We start from the raw sequence: 26,412 nt of genomic DNA, 5'->3' as shown, positions 1-26,412 counted from the left end.
ATTCCTTTTTTGACTGAGCTTTTACTGCAAATAGATAAAGTTCCTGCTCTGTACCATTGCTTTTACTAGCTTAGAAGTTTATTAATATGCTTATTTATATCCCTAGCACGTACATGTATGTAAAGCATACTTTGATTTGTAAATATTACCTTTTTTATGGAATGTAACTGTGCCTTTTGCCACTAGAACAAATTGATTTCATCTGCTGTCTCATCTTTAAACCTATTGTTTACTCAACTTTTAGCTTTTTCAGTATAATGTAAAAATGTCTCACTACTATAAGAAGATTCATAAACAAAGCAGAAAAGACTGCTTATAAAAAAATACTTTAGAAACCCTGTCCTTTTGATTAGTAACCAGTCCTTCTATCAGAAAAACTTCAAAGTGCTCTCTAAACATTGAATTTTCATCAGTGATGCTGCAAGCCTTAGCTCTCATCTTTCATGCTTACCATGCAATAACTTCAAAAGGATAAAAAGAAAGAGTGGTAATCTCTCAAAGCACCACTGTGCTAGGGTCAGTCATCTTGTCTTTAGTTATCATGCATTCGCAAGCAGATAATTGCTTCATTACATTATGCTTTAATAAATATAGTAATTAACATTTTGTTACAAAAAGAGAAAAAAGCCAATAGTCAAACCATTCAGAAATGAAATCCAGAGCCCAGGGGATTTCTAAAAGAAAATGAAAAAGAATTAGACAGCGTCAAATATAGACCTCTTCAAAGGGAAAGAGATCATTTAAACTTGCCTTTTACTTACTGAAATACATTCTGCATATTTTATTGTTTTTGTCATCTTGCTTGTTATAATCCAGCCAGTGAATGTTCAAAGAACATAAAATCCTACAAATACATAAATGGAATATGAGTGAATTGACAAAAAACCAACAATTAAGATCAAGAGTCTTACATGGAAGCTTTGATTATATAAGGCAATTATGTTTCCCAGTGGTGTTCCAGGAACATGTGATTTATCAGGAGGAGAAAAATCAGAAAGTTTAAGTTTCGTGACACTCACATATCTAATTAGCAGAGTTTAAGTAACCTGGAACGGAGAAGGAAATGGCAACCCACTCCAGTGTTGTTGCCTGGAGAATCCCAGGGACAGCGGAGCCTGGTGGGCTGCCATCTATGTGGTTGCACAGAGTCGGACACGACCGAAGCGACTTAGCAGCAGCAGCAGCAGCAGTCTCAAACAAAAGACCAAATTACTTGTGAATACTTGTGAATTTTGCTGTTTGGATCAGGGAATATCCTCCCACCAGCAACTTTCTAAAGATTTCTGACCACAAGGTAATAAAATGGAGACAGCATTTACAAATTAAGAACATAAGTGTTGGTGACAAATTGTTTTAAAAGCTATATTGGCCAAGGGTGAGTGATAGTCACTCAGTTATGTCTGACTCTTTGTGACCCCATGGACTGTAGCCTGCCAGGCTCCTTTGTCCATGGACTTCAGGCAAGAATACTGGAGTGGATTGCCATTTTCTTCTTCAATATTGGCCAAGAGCAAAGTGCAAATATTTTATAATATTATGGTAAAAAGGAAAAGAAAAGCAATGGATGGAATGCTGTCTGATAGTCTCAGTGAGTATGTTTCTCTCTCAGACCCTGGAGTGAAAAAGTTATCTTTTCAGATAATTGGGGTTACTTCAATCAGTGCTACAGTGATAAGGAATTGTTGGCATTTTTGCCATCAGCTTGTTATTAATACATAAAATATATATGTAGGGCAGATTAAAGGCTTCCCTGGTGGCTCAGTGTGGTAAAGAACCCGCCTGCCAAGCAGGAGACACAAGTTTGATTCTTTGGTCAGGAAGATCCCCTGGAGAAGAAAATGGCAACCCACTCCAGTATTCTTGCCTGGGAATCCCATGGACAGAGGAGCCTGGCAGGCTACAGCCCAGGTGGATGCAAAAGAATTGGACATAATTTAGCAACAAAATAGCAGCAGCAGCAGGGCAGATTAAAGGTGATATATTTTTAATATAAACATTAAATAAGGAGACTAACCAGAAGGCCAAATTAAGGCTTTGGGAAAAGGGTGGAGTATGTTTATGTGCATGGTATGCTGCCGCTGCTGCTGCTAAATCGCTTCAGTCGTGTCCGACTCTGTGTGACCCCAGAGACGGCAGCCCACCTGGCTCCTCAGTCCCTGGGATTCTCCAGGCAAGAACACTGGAGTGGGTTGCCATTTCCTTCTCCAATGCATGAAAGTAAAAAGTGAAAGTGAAGTCGCTCAGTCGTATCCGACTCTTAGCAACCCCATGGACTGCAGCCCACCAGACTCCTCCCTCCATGGGATTTTCCAGGCAAGAGTACTTACTGGAGTGGGTCGCCATTGGTATGTTTGGTGTCAAAATACAGAATGGTCAAAAAATAGAAGGGAGTAGGAAGTGACAAATTAAAAGCCTTGGAGAAGGCAATGACACCCCACTCCAGTACTCTTGCCTGGAAAATCCCATGGACGGAGGAGCCTGGTAGGCTGCAGTCCATGGGGTCGCTAAGAGTCAGACACGACTGAGCGACTTCACTTTCACTTTTCACTTTCACGCACTGGAGAAGGAAATGGCAACCCACTCCGGTGTTCTTGCCTGGAGAATCCCAGGGACTGGGGAGCCTGGTGGGCTGCCGTCTATGGTATCACACAGAGTCGGACATGACTGAAGTGACTTAGCAGCAAACAGATAAGGAGAATGGAAAAATGAAAATTGTATGTGGTGACAGGAAAGATCTACTGAACTTGGTTACATTTATAGATGAAAACGGAAATTAAGAGTGAGACAGCTTAGTATAAAAGCCTTGCACTCTGTGTATTGATATTCACTCTGCCTCTACTCATGATAGGGAATCAATAAGTTAAACTAATTTCTCTAAAGCTGCTGTCAGAAAAAATGCTACTATATTTATTTTTGATTAAGCTCTAAGTATCTATGAGTGCCATCACCAAAGAATTATTTTTAGTTAATATAACTCTCAAATGTCTCTAGAAGAGCCTAAGTAAATAGGACTACATTTTTTGCCCACAGTAGCACGTATTAACATAACTGTAAGATTTAGGAGCCTAAAGCCTTGAAGAATAACATGAGAGGAAGAATGAAGGTTTACTTTAAAATTCCATGAACTTTTTTGAGTGCAAAACCTGAAAAATGTAAGCAATGAGGGAAAAATTAGAAGGAAAGTGGGGAACAGAGAAAATCAGGTCAGGGTTTGGCACAAGAATTACTTGACTTCTATTCTTTCATCACCAATCTAGAAGAAAATGTTTTTGATGAAATTGTTGAATTGAGAAGAAAAGATAAAGACATCATACCTTTGTAATAATAGAAACTGCTACATATTAACTCATCTCTGTTTACTTAAGTACCTGTGCAGTTATTGGAAGGGCAAGAAAATTGTACTTTTCACATTTTGAATGTCACCTGACTCCTTGGTAAGCAATTAAACAACCTTGAACCTTACCCAGGATAAATAATGTGATTATTTGTGTTTACATATTTTTCACTGAAAGTGAAAATAAGAAAAAGTCAAAAGAGAAGGCTAACTCAAATATTGAGAAATGATGAGTAGGATGTAGATAGGGAATCCATCCTTGAGAAGAGGGAGTTTGAGGGCCACTGGAGGAAGGCTACCCAATATGAATGCAAGCTGTTACATTCTGACTTCTAAACACTGTTGGCCACAAACTAGCCTTTCGTGTATAAAACTGACTCCGTGGGGTAAAAACTATGTGAAACAGGATGGCTCTATAATAACTGACAAGTGAAAAGGCAAGAAATAAACCACCTCAGTCTTTAAGACCACACTTACAAAGAGAAAGCAAGCACCAATCATGGCTGCTTTGACTGTCACATCGAGGTCCGCAGGAACATGAATCCCAAAGTTGTCAGCATTGGTGAAAACATCATTCACGAAGCCTGACCAGTACTTGGAAATCTTTCCAATTGTAAGTTTTTCATTAATGGTCTTCACCTTTGAAAAGAAAATAAGAGGCTGTAAATGTATACGTGAAACCTATGATTTTACATTTCTCCATGTTTACTTCATGAGATATAAGAATAATTTTATTCATCATCTTTAAATGACAATTCAATGGCAATCATTCCTTTATATAATCTTAGGTTTGTAAATTTAACTTTCAAGTTTATTATTCAGGAATTTTGCTTTTCTGACATTTTTTTAACCATCATAATCTCTTTTATTCTCCTTTCTGTATGCAGATTGAGAATTTAACTTCAATAAGTAATTAAGGCCGGACTGCCACAAGATGGCAGCAGGTACATAGTTTCAATTACATAGTCTAACCATGATGATAATCCTTCTACCTGAGGTCCGCATTTTAAATCTGAATTCTTCATGCAAAAAAAGAAAGAAAATATTTTTGAGAAAGATTTTAGAGGAAATTTTTTAGATAAAATAAATTTCCAAGTATAATTTATTTTTTATTGCTAAGATTTTATAATTGATAATTTGTTTAAATATTATCAGTTCATTTCAGTCACTCAGTTGTGTCTGACTCTTTGCAACTCCATGGACTGCAGCATGCCAGGTCTCCCTGTCCATCACTAACTCCCAGAGTTTACTCAGACTCTTGTCCATTGAGTTAGTGATGCCATTCAACCATCTCATCCTCTGTCATCCCCTTCTCCTCCTGCCTTCAAGTCTTTCCCAGCATCAGGATCTTTTCCAATGAATCAGTTCTTCGCATGAGGTGGCCAAAATATTGGAGTTTCAGCTTCAGCATCAGTCCTTCCAGTGAATAGTTCAGGACTGATTTGACTGGTTGGATCTCCTTGCAGTCCAAGGGATTCTCAAGAGTCTTCTCCAACACTACAGTTCAAAAGCACCGATTCTTTGGTGCTTATCTTTCTTTATAGTCCAACTCTCACATCCATACATGACTACTGGAAAAGCCATAGCCTTGACTAGATGGACCTTTGTTGGCAAAGTAATGTCTCTGCTTTTTAATATGCTGTCTAGGTTGGTAATAACTTTTATTTCCAAGGAGCAAGCATCTTTTAATTTCATGGCTGCAATCACCATCTGCAGTGATTTTGGAGTCCCAAAAAATAAAGTCTGCCACTGTTTCCATTGTTTCCCCATCTATTTGCCATGAAGTGACAGGACCAGATGCCATGATCTTCGTTTTCTGAATGTTGAGTTTTAAGCCAACTTTTTCACTCCTCTTTCACTTTCATTAAGAGGCTCTAGTTCTTCTTCACTTTCTGCCATAAGTGTGGTGTCATCTGTGTATCTGAGGTTATTGATATTTCTCCCAGCAATCTGGATTCCAGCTTGTGCTTCATCCATTCCAGCATTTCTCATGATGTACTCTGCATAGAACTTAAATAAGCAGGGTGACAATATATAGCCTTGAGATGCTCCTTTCCTGCTTTGGAACCAGTCTGTTGTTCCATGTTCAGTTCTAACTGTTGCTTCTTGGCCTGCACAGATTTCTCAGGAGGCAGGTCAGGTGGTCTGGCATTCCCATCTCTTGAAGATATTATCAGTTATTACTTAATTTTATTTTTATGTTATACTCAGACATTTACAAGGTCATTCCTTTATAACTAACAAGTCCTATTTTTCATTTGAAAAACTTCTCTTGACTAATGTACCACATAAATTCAGACTAATAATTTGACATGAAAAAGTCTATAGTTCTTTTCAACTAGAAGGAATCTAGAATTAAACTATCCAGTATTCATTTGCTTGCCCTGTTTCTCATTCAAAGGTTTAAAGTGATATAAACTTTCACTTTCTCTGTGGAAGTAGAAGATAGAAAATAAAGGAAGTTACTTAGGTCATCTCTATACCATAAATGGGATTTATGGTGGCTCAGTGGTAAAGAATTCACCTGCCAATGCAGGAAATGTGGTTTGATCCCTGGATCGAAAATATCCCCTGGAAAAGGAAATGGCAACCCACTCCAGTATTCTTGAGTGGAGAATCCCATGGACAGAGGAGTCTCTTTGCCAAACAGGAGGACACGACTTAGCAACTACAAAACAATACCATGAATATTAAAACTCTTAAGTACTCCTCAATTATAGGGCTTATTTTTATTCTTTACTCTTAGGAAAGTTATGCCAAGAGTTTTTGGAGTTATGACAGCCCATTTTGTAAAATGTACATTGTATTATAGGTGAGTTGTGTTCCCTGAAATCCTGTAAACTTAATGTCCTAAATGAGATATACATGAATGACTAGAGTGAATAAACAAAAAAGAAATACATACTTTATTCCTCTAAGATTTATTTCTAGGAAAAACCGTTAAGGAAAAAGGAAAAGAGGGCAGCAGAGGATGAGATGGTTAGATAGCATTACAGACTCAATGGATGTGAATTTGAGCAAACACAAGCTGGAATCAAGATCGCTGGGAGAAATATCAATAACCTCAGATATGCAGATGACACCACCCTTATGGCAGAAAGTGAAGAGGAACTCAAAAACCTCTTGATGAAAGTGAAAGAGGAGAGTGAAAAAGTTGGCTTAAAGCTCAACATTCAGAAAACGAAGATCATGGCATCTGGTCCCATCACTTCTTGGGAAATAGATAGGGAAACAGTAGAAACAGTGTCAGACTAATTTTTTTGTGCTCCAAAATCACTGCAGATGGTGACTGCAGCCATGAAATTAAAAGACGCTTACTCCTTGGAAGAAAAGTTATGACCAACCTAGATAATATATTCAAAAGCAGAGACATTCCTTTGCCAAGAAAGGTCCGTCTAGTCAAGGCTATGGTTTTTCCTGTGGTCATGTATGGATGTGAGAGTTGGACTGTGAAGAAGGCTGAGCGCCAAAGAATTGATGCTTTCGAACTGTGGTGTTGGAGAAGACTCTTGAGAGGCCCTTGGACTGCAAGGAGATTCAACCAGTCCATTCTGAAGGAGATCAACCCTGGGATTTCTTTGGAAGGAATGATGCTAAAGCTGAAGCTCCAGTACTTTGGGCACCTCATGCGAAGAATTGACTCATTGGAAAAGACTCTGATGCTGGGAGGGATTGGGGACAGGAGGAGAAGGGGACGACCGAGGATGAGATGGCTGGATGGCATCACGGACTCGATGGACCTGAGTCTGAGTGAACTCCGGGAGATGGTGATGAACAGGGAGGCCTGGCGTGCTGTGATTCATGGGGTGGCAAAGAGTCGGACACGACTGAGCGACTGAACCGAACTGAACTGAACTGGGAGATCGCGAAGGTGATACGAAAGCCTGGCATGCTGCAGTTCATGGTGTCGCAAAGCGTCAGACACCACCTAGCGACTGAACAAAGCTGTTAAGATATTTCATATTCTTGCACACTGAATTTGCAAGTACTTACTGTTTTCTGATTTACACACATATGTTTATATGAGAATAGATTGTTTTACAAAATGAAGTTAGCAAGTCTTATTTACATAGCTTTTAAATTAATGATATTTTAATGGAGTGTGCTCTTGAGATCAGAATTGGGATATGTTACCACCAGGCATATAGGAAAGAAGATGTAATTTCAGTGATTCTAACTAAATATATTTGCTTTATACCATAGGTGCTGTAATTCCACATACATCAAATTTTTGTAGTATGTTCTAAAAAAAATTCTTGAACTTATGTCTCTGGATTTATGAGTTATTTTTGGCATGTACAATATTACTTATTCCATTATTTCACCAATATATTATTTTCTGAATTTATTTCAGAAATATTTCATGATTTGTACATTTAAAAAATTGAATTATGTTGCAAAAAATCAGGACCTAAGTGAAATAGTCCTTCATTTGTCAATCGTACCTCAAAATCCACATCGCCAAAACAGCCACATGTTGCACAAGGACCAACAATTTTCAAAATATCTTCTTTGTTTGCATTTTGGATTGTGAATTTAGGCAGAAAGGGGTCCCACTTCTGTGCAACATAACCAACTATAGAACCAGGAGGGGCTTGGATTTCTAACTGTAGGAAGAGATAATAATAAAATAAAATTTCCTAAGGTTATTGTATTTTAATTTTATCATAATGTCTGCTTACTTCTAAACAGTATATAAAAGATTCTAAATATCTGCTTCTATGCTATACTGGATTTTTAAAATAATTTTTAGAAACAACGAAATTCACCGTATAGATATGTGTTCCTCATGATCCACTAAAAATCCATGTCTTTGATCTTCATTCCCTAAGGAAAACCTATCCCAGGCCTGTCTTCTGACCCTGGGATACTGGCTTCTTTGCCATGTTTGTTCCAAGTACAATAGTTGGCCAAGCATTGAAGTTGTTTCTTATGATATACTTCATATTTATCCCCTCTTGGTTGTTGTCACAGCACACATCTATTTTTAAGCCTCGTTTCTCGATTCTTATAATTTTTTTTCCTCTTCTATTTGTCAACTTCAGCTTCTCTGTGCTAACAAATGCTTCTTGCAGAGTTACAATTGTTACACACCAATGTGATTTCTGTTTCATTTTGTCCAAAGCATTAAAAGAATATCATTTGCATTTTCAGAGCTGACTAGTATTTTGCCCCATTATCATTCATCCCCCTAATTTCTTAATTATCCATAATGCTGTATTTCAACATATTTATTTAGCCAATTCAAGTACTTTGTATTAATAAAATATGCTGGAAGTGGGTGAAAATGATGAATATTGTTTGCTTTTAAATCAAGCCAAGTCTCCATCATCTGATTTCCTTTTGTCTTTTCTTATTTGTTAAGTTCATAGTTTTATGTGCATGTCTGTAGTGTTTTTGGATAGACAAAGGTATTTTCAACAAGACTTCTTAGAATTACATAGATTTGTTCTAGGATCACTTCTAAAGTAATTGATTTGATTTCAACTGAATTAAAAATATACTAATCAGTATTAGGATGCATCTTATGTTTAATTTATGTGATGGGATTAACTGTCAGAAATGTTATAATGGGTGTATATTCTGGGTTATACTGAGTTTAGCATCTTGGGGCATATTAGATATTGAATATCCCCAGTAGAAGAATAAAAATTCTTGGGCTGCAAGAATTTGAGTACCTTAGCAATCCTATCACTTGACCAGATAATTGCCTATAAAGAGTTGCAGAATTAGCTTCAACATATATTGTTAGAAACTTCTCTACTTAAGGAAAGTTCCATATTAATATTTACTTTCCATGGTAGAGTATTTATACACTGGTCCTCAATAATGAAATGGGTTTGAAAACAAATACCTGGATCAAATCCCTCTTATGATATATTCCAGATGTGAGATCATAGGTGAGGCACCTCTAAGCCTCAGTTTCCTCCACTGCAAAATGTAGAAAATAAAATCTATTTCTTCTCACTTAGAGGTTCCTGGTATCAAAGAGATCAAAGTATATATTCCACATAAACTTAACTGCATCATGTCCATAAAAGTTATTACTATAGATTTACTAAAAGGTATGAAAATCTATTATATATTAAAATATAATAATCAAATGATTCCCTCTAGAAGACTAGCATAGTCTTTGCTGAACCTTGAAGTTTGTCATAAATGGGTAAATGGAACATGAGATTCTGTTCTAAAAATATTACTGACCCAAGAGATTCCTTTAGGAGAGTTTAGTATCACTCAGCACTCCCTGAACTTTGTACCAATGAGAAGACGAAGAATAGATCTGCTTAGTGGTGGAACTTACAGATGTTACATAGCCAATACAGAGATTCAGGAGGATGTGTCTCATTTATGTGATGCATGAGCTGTCTTTCCAAATTAACACCACAGAAGCCACTATAGTTTTTCATTGGAAATGGAAAAAAAAAATTAGTGAATCACCAAATCCTTAAACTGTTCTGATCTTAAAGGAGCAGCATTCTAATCCAACCAATTGAAAGGTTAATGGCCTTTTATTACCAGCTGAATGTCATTTATTAAAGAAATAATTGCTAACCTTTCCAACTGTGGAAAATAAAAGCACACCCAGGTAAGTGACTAACCTCTTGTAGGTAGCAAGGGCACCAGCAGCTGTTACACCTCAAGGGCCTGTTGACTGTAATCACCTCTTGACCTGAGTTATCGGTGATCTTCAGAATGCATGATCGCAGAGTGGAACAGAAAGTACGGTTGAAGCAGATGCTTTCCTCCGCTGCGAAGTATATTCTTTGTCCCAGGCTGTTTTTAATCTCATATTTGTTGGCGGTCTCAGTGCCTAGTATCACTGATGGAGAAAAAAAATTTTATTAAAATCATGCTACTGCTTATTATCAAAACTTTATATGAGTAAAAATGATAGTGTTATTAGAAGAAAGCAGCATGATTGATTAGTTATTAAGTACATGGTATCTTCTTCAGACAAATCTATTTCTGTACTCTAAATTTTGAGGATTTAGCCATAGAAATCAAAGTAGACTCTGTGAACAGAGCTGTGCAACTGATAAATTTTGATTCCAGTTATATGACCTACTTGGACACTTGTAGTACTTTTCAACTAGGGAAGCAATGCTCTAAAGAAGGATCATACTCAAATTATTCTGTCATTGTTATAGAATTTACTGGGACAACTCACAGTGATACTAATGATTCTGTCTAAAAATCTATCTGGTACTATATCTACAGCTTCATGCTATCTATTTATTTCAATTTTGACATATTTTAGGCATTATCTATAATATTAAGGACAAATATACTCAAGTAATTTGAGTATTCATCATTATAAATTTGTGCCCTGTTAAATGATTTGGTTTTTGATGAATCACTGACAGTATGATAAAACAATAGAACTTTATTTTGATGGTTTTTTGTTGGTCTCAGCCTCAATTTCCATGTCTGAAATTGTTAAGAAAATTTAAATTATTAGCAGCCATGGAAATGACCAAATAGTGTTTATTACTTCAAGATTAAAAATAATGTTACATTCCTAATGACAATATCATCAAAGACTTGGGGAGTTTTATGCTTTTAGGCTTATCTATATCAGACTAATAATTTTACTTTCAGTGGGAGACAGGTCCAAGAGGGAGGGGACATATGTATACTTATGGCTGATTCATGTTGGTGTTTGATAGAAAAACAACACAATTCTGTAAAGCAATTATCCTTCAATTAAAAAATAAATTAAAAAAAGAGAAACCTTTCCCAGAAAAAAAAATAGACCTAGTGCTCTTTTTGATTTAATTCTATCCTAAACATTTAACTTTATAAAATACTTAGTTTAACAATTTTAATAGTTACAGAATGTACTTACTTCCAAGAAGCTCCACCTGCTGGTGTATAATTATCAGGTCTAACTGTTAAAAGATGACATGAAGGAAATAAAAAGTATTACATCACAGATCTTTGAAAACCTTTCCAGCTATTACTATTAACCTGTTTACTGGACTACATGAAATTAGGTGTTTTTCATGTTCTCTGCGGAAATGGTGGAAAACAACTCACATTTTATAATGAAGGGAAAAAAAAAAAGCTAACTTGGTTTTTACTCAAGTAAAAATTACAAGAACCTTGAAAATTTCAAAGCAAAATTGCTCTAAATAAGAATAGGAACTGTGGTTAGCTCTGTGTTTTTCCTGTGGTAATAAGATAGCTCTTGGAAATTATACCAATACCCTTGAGAATATTTTTAAACAGTTGCTGAATAAGAATGCCTATAAGGTTTTAAACTTCTTACTCTCTCTTTCTTTAAAAGAAATGAACCCAGAGGATACAAACAGTAATGGTCTGCACGCTTGGCCTCTCCTCTCAGCCCTAGCTCTACTTTCACTCTGCCGTGTAGTAACTCATTCCTGATTGGGATGAAAAGTCTGTTAAAGCTGAGAAAGGCTATTCTTTAATTTCTTTTTTCAGTCACACTTTTATTTGAACTAAGGGAAAAAAATCCATCAATCCTGTCAACAAAATACCAGTTTAAGCAGAAAAGAGTTAGCTTCTAAATGCATGACATATTAAAACTTGCCTATGCAATTAGAAATGAAATTAATTTACAGAGATAAATTAGTCGCAGGTAGCTGAGACATGACTGTGTTAAATAGAATACAATACAAATGGTTTTTTAAAGGAAATATTTAAAATATGTTCTTAGAATAAATTTTATCTGTGTATATTTTAATTTTCATATTCAGCACTTAAAGATTCACTAAGGTAAAATCATGAACACTGAATACAGTGCTGACTATTGCCTTTTTGAATGCTTCATTTTCTATTTTGCCTTAAAATTTTCACTTTATTGTCCTTTCACATTAACAAACTCACTGATAACTTTCAAATAAATGTAGTAATTGTTAACATTTGGAATTGATTGGGCAATCACAAACCCTGAAAATATTATCTTATTTCCTTCATTCTTCTTGTATATCCTGAGGTAGAGGTAAAAACTAGTATCACTTCTTCTTATTATTGATAGAGTGTACATATGCCCTCCTTTCCAAGATTCACAGACATATTTTTGTAAAAAATAATTTATGATATAAGATATTCTAGAACATATTTAAACAACTATGACTAAAGCCTTAAGAAATAGGAGTTTGTCTTTGTTATGTAGTGTTGTTAGTTCTGTTTTCCTCTTTGGAGGAAAAAGGCGGGTTGACAGAAGAGAAGGGACATGCACGATTATTTAGCAGTGGATTAATGTGGGCTCAGATGGTAAAGTATCTGCCTGTAATGAGGGACACCCAGGTTTGATCCCTGGGTGGGGATGATCCCCTGGAGAAGGGAATGGCTACGCATTTCAGTATTCTTACCTGGAGAATTCCATGGACTGTAGCCTGGTGGGCTATAGTTCATGGGGTATTGAAGAGTTGGACACGACTAAGTGACTAACACTTTCTTTTCCCCCATTATGTAGGCGTAACTTAGGGATGGAGAAGAAGTTTTGGGGTGTGAAAGTAAGGTTTGAGTTTAGGAACTTTGACTATTTATGTCATGGATCAAGTTTCAGCCCTGAACTTTAGAGACTATTGGTTGAAAAGGATCAATGTACATCTCTAACATCTAATAATAGTGGTTGTTTATTTAATGACTACCTTGAGGTAGTCACTGTGCTAGATATTTGACATAGTGTCTGACTTAGTCCTCACACACATCAGAGAACAGGTTATCATTACATGTAACATGTGAGGAAACAATCCCAGAGAAAGAAAGTGGTTTTGCTCAAGATCATAGAGCTTGTAAGTGGGTTAGACTGGGATATGAACCCAGGCAGTGATACCATGGATTTCAGCTTGCTCTCTACTCTGCTGTACCCGCATAACTTAACTAATCTTAGGGACTGGGAGAAACAATTCTTAAGTGACACTGTGGAACTTCTGAGTACCTTTCCTCCCTATTTACTCGTATACTCACCCATTCTCTCTAATAACCTCAAATGTGATCTCTCTCTGTGGACAAACCTCCTATATATGAGGGTCCTGGTTTTGGTTGTTCTTCTAGTTTCCTTTAAGTGCCCTGGGCCACTTATAAACTGTGATCCAAAAGAGCCGTTTTCATCTTTTGCTATTAATTGATGGACCAGAAATTGGTGGAAACTTTAAACAGATTACATCCTGTATTCAGGTGTTAGACAAGCAGAGCATTCCTACAGTAAGAAAGCTTCAGAATGGACACCAAATGACAGCCTTGGAAATGTATGTATAATCCATATGTATAATTTATCAGGTTGACAGGTATCAGTGATTCCATTTAATATATGTATTGGGTTGGCCAAAAAGTTCCTTTGGATTTTTCCGTAAGATGTTATAGAAAAACCCATAAGAAACTTTTGGTCAACCCAGTTCTACAAAATAATGGAATCTTACATGTGCCTTTATAAATTTTAACTGAGTACTCTGATCTGTAGGTGACTAAATAAAAGTCATCCTTTGATGCTTATAGGATAAAATATTATTGACTATTATGAATATGTTAATTTAACTTGGAATGAATACAGTTTGATCCCTGGGTTGGGAAGATTCCCTGGAGAAGGAAATGGCAACCACTCCAGTATTCTTGCCTGGAGAATTCCATGGACAGAGGAACCTGGCGGGCTACTTTCCATGCGGTCACAAAGAGTCAGACATGACTGATGTGACTTAGGACAATCTATAATACATGAACAACATATATGTATACACATACATATGTAAATATATACATTGTACAAATATTTTTATATGTATGTGTATATAAACATATACACAGACACACATATCCCCTTCCACCTGGGAGTTTATTTTCAATTTGTTAGTGAAAACATGATTATCAATGGTTACTGGATAATCATGATTAAAAGAGTATGTGATTTTTTAAATATTTACATTGAGATTTTAATTTGGAAGCATTTTTACTTTTTGTTTGTTTATTGAAGCATGCACTATTTTCAAATATTCATAATTTTATTGTGGTTTTTAGATAAAAGCTCACAAAATTCTTCATATATCTATGTTTCTCAAACTGGAAGTATTAAACTTTTTAAGTGCTTATTCATCCTGTTCTGTATGCACTGCTTTAAAGCAAATGTGTTCTTTTAGTATAAAGACTATAAAATCCATTCCCTTTGAAGGAAAATACCTACCAATTTGTGAAATATTTTTGTTTTCTGAAAAAAGAGTACCAAAGGTATACATTTGGAAAATTGACTTTGTTTTAGAACTGAAGCCAGTGGGCTCATATCTCTATCAAATATGAAAAAAAAAGTGTGTTCATGTCAAGCATCTGGCTCTGGGTATGTCATCGTTCATGGATGGAAGAAGAATATGTGATGGCCATATGTGATCATCAAACCCCAGCCCTCTGGCACTGGTATATCACTTTTATACTTGGCAAAACCTTGTCTGACAACATTCCCAAACAGCTTGCAGCAGTTAATCAACTCTAGTCAGCTATTACAGCTGATCCTTTCTGCAGATGGAAGATGGTAGGTTAGCTTTTCCAGCTCTTTTACATATCTCCCTGAGCTCTCCAGTCTCTAAAGTACATTTGTCTGCCAGTGGGTTTCTGGAGAAGGCATCTGCAATTATAAACATTTTCCCAGGAACATATGCTGTGTGCAGCTTAAACCCTATCAGGCATAACAGAAATCTCTTGCACCTTAAGGGAATTAACACAGAGATTTGATTTTGATAAAGGAGAAAGACTTTATAGTTAGAAAGAGTGCCAAACAAGCTGAAAATTGCAGCAGATGTGCTGACATCTCAATATTAGTGTAAGTGTATTTCTAATCGTGTGTAGGATAAATATAAAAGCATCAGTAATATATACAAGTATCAATTGCAACTTATGTGCCATAAAATTCAGATGATATTTCTTGACTGATTTATTATAAGGGTTGAATCACTGCTTACCCTCCAATGACTAGAACAGTGACTATAGTAATATGATCTTTCAAGCAAATTGGCTCAGAAATGACAACAGTATCAGAAGACAGTAATGCTAACTTGATAGTTTGATTTCTCTTGGATTTCCATCCACTTTTTGAGATTCAGTTGACGATGTTAAGCTCTCAACTCATTGAGAAAGTCTCTCCTGAGTACTTTGATCTTTAGCAATCTTTCTCTGCTCTTTTATTGTTTAGTTACTAAGTCTTGTCCAACTGTTTGCGACCCCATGGACTGTAGCACAGGCAGCTCCTCTGTCCATGGGATTTCCCAGGCAAGAATACTGTAGTGGGTTGCCATGTCCTTCCACAGGGGATCTTCCTGATCCAGGGATTGAACCTGTGTCTCCTGCCTTGCAGGTGGATTCTTTACCCCTGAGCCACCAAGAAAACCCTCTCTTCTCTGTACACCTGTCCAAATTAAATGTATGTGTTTCTCTGGCTCTATTACCCAGCCTTGCATTTTTTGTCAACATTTTTTGTCTTTGCCAAAGAGGTTGCAGAATGTTTGGGTGAGAGGAACTAGGTTTTATACCATTAAGTGCCTTGATTATAAGGCACTTAATTAATTATAAGGTACTCAATTAATATCCTTTAATTAAATAACTGTAGGTGACTAGAAGTATTAGACAATTCCTCTAGGATTTAAATTTGCTGACACCTTGAGCAATGAGGAGAAGGATAAGATGCTAAACAGCTCAATCAAAAATGTTTAGTCTTCTCTCAGCGTCAGGTAAATAAGGAAAATAGAAGTGGTTATAAAAGAAGGCGAAAGTTTCTTGCCAAGTAATAGAAATAAGTAAAAGACAGATTGTATAATGCTTTTCTCGCTTCAATAAGTTATTTGCTGAAGTTTTTAGTCTTGATTGGAGGGGAACAAACCAAGTTTGTATTTGTCTTAAAGGGAAAAAAACTTTGTAGAAATATAGAGATAAAGGCACCTGGCTTAAATATTCTAGACCAGGAGGGAGATTCCCTGGTGGAGGGGGACCCCGCTGCCATACTTGGTCCCCTGGATTGGAAGGTAAGATGTGAAGACCATGATCTGGGTCTGAAGCTCCCGGAAGAAAGCCAGGCGGACCTCTGCTTCTTTGGTTCTGTGCATCTGCAAGAGAATGACAGTTCCAGCCGATATGTAAGTGTAGGCCATTTTATTTAGTCTGTCTTATAATATTTCCTCCTGCCTAATTCACAAGGTAGAGTACCTCCCACTTAGCCTCTCACCTCAGTATCTCCTAGCCTCTCCCTTCAGTGCCCCCTCCTTCATTTTCTATATTCACTGTCACCACCACTTCATCTTGAAGCCAGAGAGAAAGGAATGTAGTGGTGAGAAAAAGTTGGATAATTTGGGCAAAATAAATCATTTTAGAAAACATGCATTTTGAAAGCAAGTGAAACTTCTATTCAAAGAACTGAAAGATTATAAACTACAAATGGAAAATCAATGACCAAAGAAACTAGGCATTCTCTACTCATAAAAGGATGACCTTAGACATAGGTTTTGAATCATACTTAATGATTTTTGAGTATATTCTCCTTTCCTCAAATATTATGAAGTTGCCTCATAATATCCAAGATTATTTTGTCTCTTTTCATCAGTCATTCCACTATGCATAGATTTAATTCAGTGGTTCTTGTACTTTAGCCTGCAGCAGAACCACCTGGCCTGCCTCTAAGTTGTTTCAGTCGTGTCTAGCTCTTTGTGATCCCATGGACTATAGACCACCAGTCTCCTCTGTCCATGGGTTTTGCCAGTTAAGGGAGTGGGTTGCCATTTCCTTATCCAGGGGACCTTCCCAACCCAGGGATCGAACCTGCGTCTCTTATGTCTTCTGCATTGTTCTTTACCTCTAGGGTAACCTGGGAAGACCAATAAACCATGTTGGAGGGCTTAGTAAAACACACATTGCTGGGCTCACTCCAGACTTTCTGATTCAGTGGATGGAGTGGGGATGGAGCTTGAGAATTTGCGGTTCTAGTAAGTTCCCAGGTAAACTAATGCTGCAGGACTGACAATATATACATTGAGAACTAATGAGAATGTTTGAAACTAATTTATGAGATTCTTAAAGGCAATGTAATATCTAAATTTAGCTGTGATTTCTCAATATGCATCCAAAATCTTTTTTGACAGTGTAAATCCCTTTGTAGCTCATCCAACATTATAAAAGATAAAATAATTAGAAAATTCTAAAATGTTTGGCTTTGATTTTTCAAATAATCACCTGTTTTCTATATTATTGCCAGGTAAAATTGTTACTATTTTCATTGTCTCTTAGGTAGATATCTATTAGATTGAAATTTGGAAATTTACTATTTATCCTGCATTAGTCTGGAGCCCATGTGATATTATGTATATGACCTATAAGTGGTACATGCAAAATTCTTCTTTTTCATTAAAAATATACTTTATTACCTTTCTACTATTATTTTTCCCTTTTCTTCTCACATGACCACTTTGACTCTCTTCCTCATTAGATACCATTAATTTTTTCAAGACTTTCTGTGTTCTCATTTCTCATCTTTATCAAGTCAAATTGTCAGACATCTCACATGTGCATTCATTTCATTTACACGTTGCTATTTTAGATTGAGTGTATGTATGTGTAGAGCAAGGTTCATGATAGGTGTTTTCAAATATGAGAGGAGCCATTATGAAGAAAAGTAACTTGGTGGATGAGATGGTGGGATGCATCATCAACACAGTGAACATGAGTTTGAGCAAATTCTGGGAGATAGTGAAGGGCAGGGAAGCCTGGCATGCTGCAGTTCACGGGGTCGTAAAGACTCAGACAAGACTCAGCGACTGAACAACAATGAACAACAAACAGACTGTTTTGAAGACCTATGAATGGGAAGGACAAGGAAAACTGGTTCTGGATTAATAGGAGGAAGATATGTATGACAGCTGCACAAGGATTTGGATGAGCATTCATTGTACTTATACTAAAATCGGAGTAACAGCTTTATAATTAACAGTAGATTTAAATGGTCTCTCTTAAGTACTGGCACCCAAGTCCATGTAATTTGTGTGCGTGTCTGTTGAGGGGCAGTATTATTCTGAATCTTTTAAACCTTTAAAGAGTAAATTTGAAGAAAGGACTGATTTTCTTTTGAATAGTATTCATTCCTCTTCATTAATTGTTTCCCAAACATATCCTGTATGAGCACTTGAGAGAGATTAAAAAAAAAATGGTGAACGAATATAGGCTCCAAGGTGTGGTCCTTTGGAAACTAACATAAACTGTTACTAGGAACAATTGGCTCATTAAGGTCATGTGTACATTTGATGTTAATGAGGGACATTAATTGCCAGATGGTCCAATTATTTATTTAACCATAAGGTTGTGAGAGTAGACAAAATGGATCTCTAAGATTATGCTAGTCTGTAACATTTAGAATTTGGACATGCTTTAGGGGTGTGACTGAATGGAAACAAACTTGTCATTTGGCCCCATGAAAATAGACCCCCATACTGACAGTATTATAGCAATTTGCTTCCCTAACGTGCCCCATCCTGAACTTCTCTCAGATTTGGGATAGACACCAAGGATATAGGCTTCAGAATTCCTCTTGCTCTAGGGAAAGGGGCCTGAATGGGAACCTCTTCTCAAGAGTGAGTAGCTGAGAAGACTGAGAGGGAGACTATGTAACCCTGTGTCAGTGGGAGAAGAGCGAATGCCACACTAGCAATAGCACCTGGAAAATAATAAAGGGGTACACACATCCTTTCATTGGCAGTAGTGCCCAAAGCACTGTTGTTATTGACTTTCAGAGGAACAGAGACAAAATTGTGATCTGGGGAACACTAGTTTAAAATAATAAAATTCAGAATAGTGTTTCATCTCAGAAATGGAAGTATATGGCTATTGAATAGTAAAGGACCTTTATGAGCTGCCAGAAATATTTTATATTTTAATCTTGGGTAGTGGCTACACAAGTGCATCCTGATTTTAAAAATCACAGGGCTTAAGTATGGTGCCTTTTATGCACTTAACTGTACACACATTATCCTTCAATTGGTAAAATATATATATATATATATATATATATATATATATGCATGTAGGGATTAATTTCTAATAACAACTGATAAAAGTTTATCAGATTATCTTTTGTCAATTTTACTGTTAAAAAGATTAGCAAATTACTCCAATTTTATCTTGTAAATTATTTTGCTGTGACAGAATGTGGTGGGTTACTGAATGTCTGGCAACTGGTTCAACATTCCTCACATAGGTCTTTAGATTTCAAGGCGTTAATGCACCATGGCCCAGATCACGTCCAAAGTCTTTATTAGCAAGTAGAGGCTCAGTCAGACACTGCTGAGAACACCATTCTGAGATCACTTGCTTGCTCTCCTGGGATTTCGGCTTACATTGGATCAGCAGAGCCTTTGAAGATCTAAACTGAAAAGCTTCTGTTCAGTTTAGATCATCCTGGAAATGCCTGTTTTTCTCAAACTTTAAGTTTGAGACAAACGTGTTCATAAATTGTGTCTGTTTATGCTAGACTAGGGGACTTCAGACCACAGAAATATTTCTTCAGTTCTAATGACATCCAATGCCCAGACTATCCTTTGATTTAGTGGTGCTGATGGAACTGCCTGCGAATGCCTGTATTCCCTGGGAAAATGCTAACTGCCAATACAGATTAATATGCCAGAGGACATCATGACAGTATAAATAATGTCTTTAAATCTATTTGAATAAAACTCCACAAAAATATGATAAAGTGACTTGCCCCCTGAAACAAGATTCCTAATTCAAAAGGAAATTTCATTTTTCACTTCTTTTAAGTTCTATAGGGTCTTCTCATAAATATTTTACCCACTTTATCTGTTAAATATTTTGACTGGGTTGCAGACACAGTGTTAGTTTTCTACTTAAAATTTTACCTCTAAAGTTTAGTCTTGAGCCCTTATCATTACTGAACATCACTGCTTTTTTTGGTAGATTAATCATATTTTGATCATAATATTGCTTTCTAGTCACAAGTTTCTTCAAAGACTACGACCACCAGTTGAAGAAGAAACTCCTTTGAATTTCTATCTGGCTTTGAATTTCTATCTACTCTTTTAAAAATGTATAACTAGCTTATAAATATTTCACATCCTCTGCAACTCTTTACCTTACAGGCTACAGTTGTTGCTGTAACTCTTACTTGATAAAGTGATGAAATGTTTTGGACTGAGTCTTAGTGTCTTAAATGAAGGAAAGAAAGTGCCAAGATTTTGTCTTCAAATATAAAAATGAGACACATATATTAAAATTCATGATTTTGAAGTTTTATGTCTATATTTTACAATTTGCTTGAACTTTCCCAGTGATACTCAGAGACTAGTGTACAGTGACAAAAAGTGAAAAAAAAATACTTCCTTTGTTTCAAGTTAAAAAGCAGCCTAAGTGTGTTTTGACAAAGGAAGCAAATAAGTGTACATATTTCTCTGATGTGGATCATTAATTTAATTTAGGATATTTTAAATCGGTGGACTCTGTTAATCCTATTTGTAATTAGGTTAAAAGGTTTCCACCAATTATACTGATCACAATTCTTCATGGTAAAACTGTTCATTAGAGCCTAGAGTTTAATGGCTTCTTTTGATAATGGAATGAAAACACATTATAATTTCATTTTTATATCATTTCACAAGTGTTTTTAGTGAGATTGCAACTCATTACCCAAAAGCAGCATATCCCTTTTCCTCTGAAAAGTTCTTTAAGGGAGACAGCACTAATGAGATTTACATTTTCAGGGATGTGAGGAGAATTTACCAGTCCCCCCTCCCAAAGTCTTTAACTAATCTGTCTGCCTAAATTAGTTTCTGTTTAGCTTTTATATATAATTTACCATCAAATAAATTTTCAAAGACTTTTGCCTCATTGTTCAGAAATATTTGCTTCTAGTCCATTAAATTTACTAGGATCTCCTGAGAACACACATTTAATTCTCTATAATAAATGGCTGTATCACATGTTTTAAATAGCAGATAGGAAATTTTAAAATATTGAACTATAACACTTTTAACTTATATGTGAAAAGTTTTCTACCAATCTCTTTTAACTGGAAATATCAACTTGTGTTTGGCATTAAATATTTCCATTCTAAATTTTTCTCTGCAACTTTTCTCATTAAGTCACTAGGTTTATATTTATGATAACAAAAATATTGTTTACATCTTAACTTTTGGATTCTTTTAGGTAGAGTGGGTTGTTTTTTTTTTAATTTATTTAATGCAACATGCTCTTTGGCATTGAAAGTTAAAAACTTCGAAGTTCCAAAGAACTAAATGACAGGTTTTAAAGTATCAATCTCACTGATTGTAAAACCTTACAACCTATATTTTCAGTCATAAGGGAAATATTATTAGCTGCCTATATTTACTCTTACCTTTAGAGGCCATGAATATGTCTGAGTCACTGATCCAAAGGCAGCCAGGTTAAAAGAAAGGCTCTTCTTGTTGCAGCAAAGAGAAACACAGCAGGCATAGAACTTCAGAGGGTGTCTGCTTCTTGTCAGCTTACAAACACCAGAGCAAGGGAGAGCCTCGTAGCTTCTGGAGTGCTGTGTTTTATCATTTTGAACAACAGGGGGAGACAAAGCTATCATCAAAAATAAACACTACTCACAAACCATCATCCCACTTGGTGGCTGAAGGACTAATGGGAAAAGAATAAAAACCCAGAAAGGAAAATAATGCAATACTTATTTTTATGGGCCTTATTTCCACTTAATGTTTAAAAATTATTTCTTGAAATATGTATTTTTTCCCTCACTGCTATAGCAGAAATATTTTGTTTTTCTAATTTCTAGCAATCTCCTGTAACAGAATCTGTGATAAACATTCTATCACATGTAGGTTTCTGACAGTTCTAAAGATATTTTTTTAATTTTGTAAATGTTTGGACAGTCATATGTTTTCTCAGGATTTCTTCCCACTCTGTCTCCCTGTAACAAACAAGAAAATTATTTTATGCTATTTATATACATAAATATATGTATAGTTTATTTTTATTTGAATTTTATTAATGAGAGGAATTTGAAAATGCAAACCTTTAATAATCTAAAGTTAAATGAAACATAGAGGTAATATTTAACTGCATTGCATTTAAATTTTTTTTCCCTTGGAAAAAAAATAACTGTAACCTTGGCTAACCAACTCATATTTCTCAGTGCCCATGGAGATTTTGCTCACCAAGTCAGTGCCCTAGTTAATATAATTTGGAGAGGTTGAATTAGTTGGATTTACTACTTTATCAGCCACACTGTCTACTTCTAAAAATATTAAGTGGCCTGAGAAGGCATGGATAGTTATGAAAAATCATAAAGTCAGCTCACAGGTTGTAGAGCAACAAAAGTGTAGGATCTTCCTATTTGGCAAAGAGGTGGTTCTTTTTGTTGTTGTTTTGAAGTGTTCGAGGTTGAAATGAGCTACTTGAGTTATTTGAGTTATCATTTTGAATAAAAGGTATATAAATATGACTATTAATTTTAAATTACATTTTATGTTTACTAAATTTCTTAATGTTTCCCATGGGCATCTGAAAAAACTTTGATCAAAAGCAAGTAAGTAGTTATTAGAACTATCTAACATGATATTTTAAATTATAGTCATAAGGGACCAGCTAATTTTGACTTTGAACAGACCACTAATTTTAAAACAAAGTGGAAAAAATCTAGTGGAAATCTATTTCTTGAGAAATAGATTCAAAGGATTAGATCTGATGTGATCTAATCCATAGCCTGACCAACTATGGGCGGAGGTTCGTGACATTGTACAGGAGACAGGGATCAAGACCATCCCTAAGAAAAAGAAATGCAAAAAGGCAAAATGGTTGTCTGAGCAGGCCTTACAAACAGCTGTGAAAAGAAGAGAAGTGAAAGGCAAAGGAAAAAGAAAGATATACCCATTTGAATGCAGAGTTCCAAAGAATAGCAAGCAGAGATAAGAAAGCCTTCCTCAGTGATCAGTGCAAAGAAATAGAGGAAAACAATAGAATGGGAAGACTGGAGATCTCTTCAAAAAAATTAGAGATACCAAGGGAGCATTTCATGCAAAGATGGACACAATAAAGGACAGAAATGGTATGGGCCTAACAGAAGCAGAGGATATTAAGAAGAGGTGGTAAGAATACATAGAAGAGATGAGATCTTCATGACCAAGATAATTATAATGGTATGATCCCTCACCTAGAGCCAGACATCCTGGGATGCAAAGTCAAGTGGGCCTTAAAAAGCATCACTATAAACAAGGCTAGTGGAGGTGATAGAATTCCAATGGAGCTATTTCAAATCCTAACAGATGATGCTATGAAATGCTGCACAGAATATGCCAGCAAATTAGGAAAACTCAGCAGTGGCCACAGGACAGGAAAAGGTCAGTTTTCATTCCAATCCCAAAGAAAGGCAATGCCAAAGAATGCTCAAACTACTGCAGAATTACACTCATCTCACACAATAGTAAAGTAATGCTCAAAATTCTCCAAGCCAGGCTTCAATAGTACCGAACCATGAACTTCCAGATGTTCAAGCTGGGTTTAGAAAAGGCAGAGGAACCAGAGATCAAATTGCCAATATTTGATGGATCATCGAAAAAGCAAGAGAGTTAAAGAAAAACATCTATTTCTGCTCTATTGACTATGCCAAAGCCTTTGACTGTGTGGATCACAATAAACTATGGAAAATTCTTCAAGAGGTGGGAATACCAGACCACCTGACCTGCCTCTTGAGAAATCTGTATGCAAGTCAGGAAGCAACAGTTAGAACTGGACATGGAACAATAGACTGGTTCTAAATAAGGAAAAAGAGTACATCAAGGCTGTATTTTGTCACCCTGCTTATTTAACTTCTATGCAGAGTACATCATGAGAAACGCTGGTCTGGAAGAAGCACAAGCTGGAATCAAGATTGTCTGGAGAAATATCAATAACCTCAGATATGCAGATAACACCACTCTTATGCAGAAAGTGAAGAGGAACTGAAAAGCCTCTTGATGAAAGTGAAAGAGGAGAGTGAAAAAGTTGGCTTAAAGCTCAACCTTCAGAAAACGAAGATCATGGCATCAGGTCCCATCACTTCATGGGAAATAGATGGGGAAACAGTAGAAACAGTGTCAGACTTTATTTTGGGGGGCTCCAAAATCACGGCAGATGGTGACTGCAGCCATGAAATTAAAAGACACTTACTCCTTGGAAGAAAAGTTATGACCAACCTAGATAGCATATTCAAAAGCAGGGACATTACTTTGCCAACAAAGGTCTGTCTAGTCAAGGCTATGGTTTTTCCAGTGGTCATGTATGGATGTGAGAGTTGGACTGTGAAAAAGCTGAGTACTGAAGAATTGATGCTTTTGAACTGTGGTGTTGGAGAAGACTCTTGAGAGTCCCTTGGACTGCAAGGAGATCCAACCAGTCCATTCTGAAGGAGATCAGCCCTGGGATTTCTTTGGAGGGAATGATGCTAAAGCTGAAGCTCCAGTACTTTGGCCACCTCATGTGAAGAGTTGACTCATTTGAAACGACTCTAATGCTGGGAGGGATTGGGGGCAGGAAGAGAAGAGGACAACAGAGGATGAGATGGCTGGATGGCATCACTGACTCGATGGACGTGAATCTAAGTGAACTCCGGAAGTTGATGAAGGACAGGGAGGCCTGGCGTGCTGCAATTCATGGGGTCACAAAGAGTCGGACACGACTGAGAGACTGAACTGAAATGAACTGACTGGTAACTAAATATATATATATTTGAAATGAAAGAGAATTACTTTTTTTATATGAATGTTATTTTAGGTATAATTCTAAAACACATTTTGGTCGCCTAAAATTATGTTTTTAAAACTTAATGATAATGCATAGCTTCACATTGTTTCAGCCTCTGCATATCATTACATTCTATGAACATAATTAATATAATTTCTGCTCATTGCCATTTTAATAGACATTTAGTTGTTTCCATTATATAAGACAGTGGTTCTTAGATACACATACAGCAGTTCTTTTGAAGACACATGTATCCAGAAGTGAAAATGCTGGCTAATGGGATATGTAGATCTTCATCTTTACTAAGTATCACTGAATTGATCTCCAATAGTCCTGTACAAATTTACATTCCCAACAGTGAAGGATAAGAGTTGCCCTATCCACATGTCCCTGCCAACACAGCCTGGTCATCATAGCAGGGAATATCTAGGGAACGCCTAAGTATTAATGATTCCTGAAAAGGAATCATCTATACATGTTAATTACTTTATACGTAAGAAATATAAACATGATTGTGTATATTTGTTTCCAGCTATTCTTATCATCCTATATCATACAAGAATAAGAGCAAATTTTATGAATAGCTGGTCATAAAAGTAACTGCTGCAGGTGGGGAATGGTGTGTATATGGACTGTAATTTAGTGATAAATAACTCCTTTCATTCAGTGAGGCTCATGTTATCATCTGCTAAACTGTGAATCCACTTTTAACAACCTTGCAGCACTTAAGGCATGCATGATCTATGCGTTAATCTTATCTCTGGCTTTGTAATTTCCCATACTAAAGGTCATTGTGAAATAATGCAGGGTGTATATTAATTAGTTAAAAGCAAATATGGGAAGAAATATCATTAGTATAAATGTTTTTTTTCCAGAGTTATTTGATTGGAAACTACACTGTTAAATGTAAGCTATCCAAACTCTTAATGTAAATTAGATGTTTCTTCTCTAGGAATGTGCAACTCCTATTTCAGCAGTAAATTATTCGCACTTTCCAAATTCCTCTCAAAGTGCATTTCTTTAGTATCTTATTTCAATCTGCCCTTTTGAAACAGTGCTTCATTCATTCTTTTAATAATCATTCATTGACTTTTTACTATGTGCATAGCATTATGGAGCCCACTGAGATGCACTGATATGGCCTTCATTTTAGTGGAGGATCACAACATAGAGATGCAATATTCCTTTTACTTTTCAAAAGAATCAGTTACTACCTCTTGAGAATAAAATGATGCAACTCGTCTGCTCTCTGAAAAGCAAAGCTCTTCAGAATCAGTAATGTGTCATTCAAATGAGCAATTCTTTGTTTCACAGGTACATGTCTAATTTTACTTTCCTCTGATGCTTAAAACAGAAAAATAACAACTATT

At 36.1% G+C, this 26,412-nt stretch overlaps 1 protein-coding gene across 1 annotated transcript; it reads right to left on the bottom strand.

The window, feature by feature from the left end:
* Positions 1-805: 805 nt before the first annotated feature.
* Positions 806-21,687, bottom strand: PLSCR5 (phospholipid scramblase family member 5). Its single transcript, XM_068973500.1, has 7 exons — positions 21,675-21,687; positions 16,226-16,389; positions 11,184-11,226; positions 9,937-10,157; positions 7,780-7,941; positions 3,812-3,973; positions 806-844 (listed from the first exon to the last, which is right to left on the bottom strand). Exons 1-7 carry the CDS (start codon positions 21,685-21,687, stop codon positions 806-808), a joined length of 804 nt encoding a protein of 267 aa, XP_068829601.1.
* Positions 21,688-26,412: the final 4,725 nt, after the last annotated feature.

Source organism: Capricornis sumatraensis, chromosome 1 (assembly GCF_032405125.1).
Source record: "Capricornis sumatraensis isolate serow.1 chromosome 1, serow.2, whole genome shotgun sequence".
Taxonomy (NCBI): domain Eukaryota; kingdom Metazoa; phylum Chordata; class Mammalia; order Artiodactyla; family Bovidae; genus Capricornis; species Capricornis sumatraensis.
This window is presented reverse-complemented; position numbering and strand designations above follow the sequence as displayed.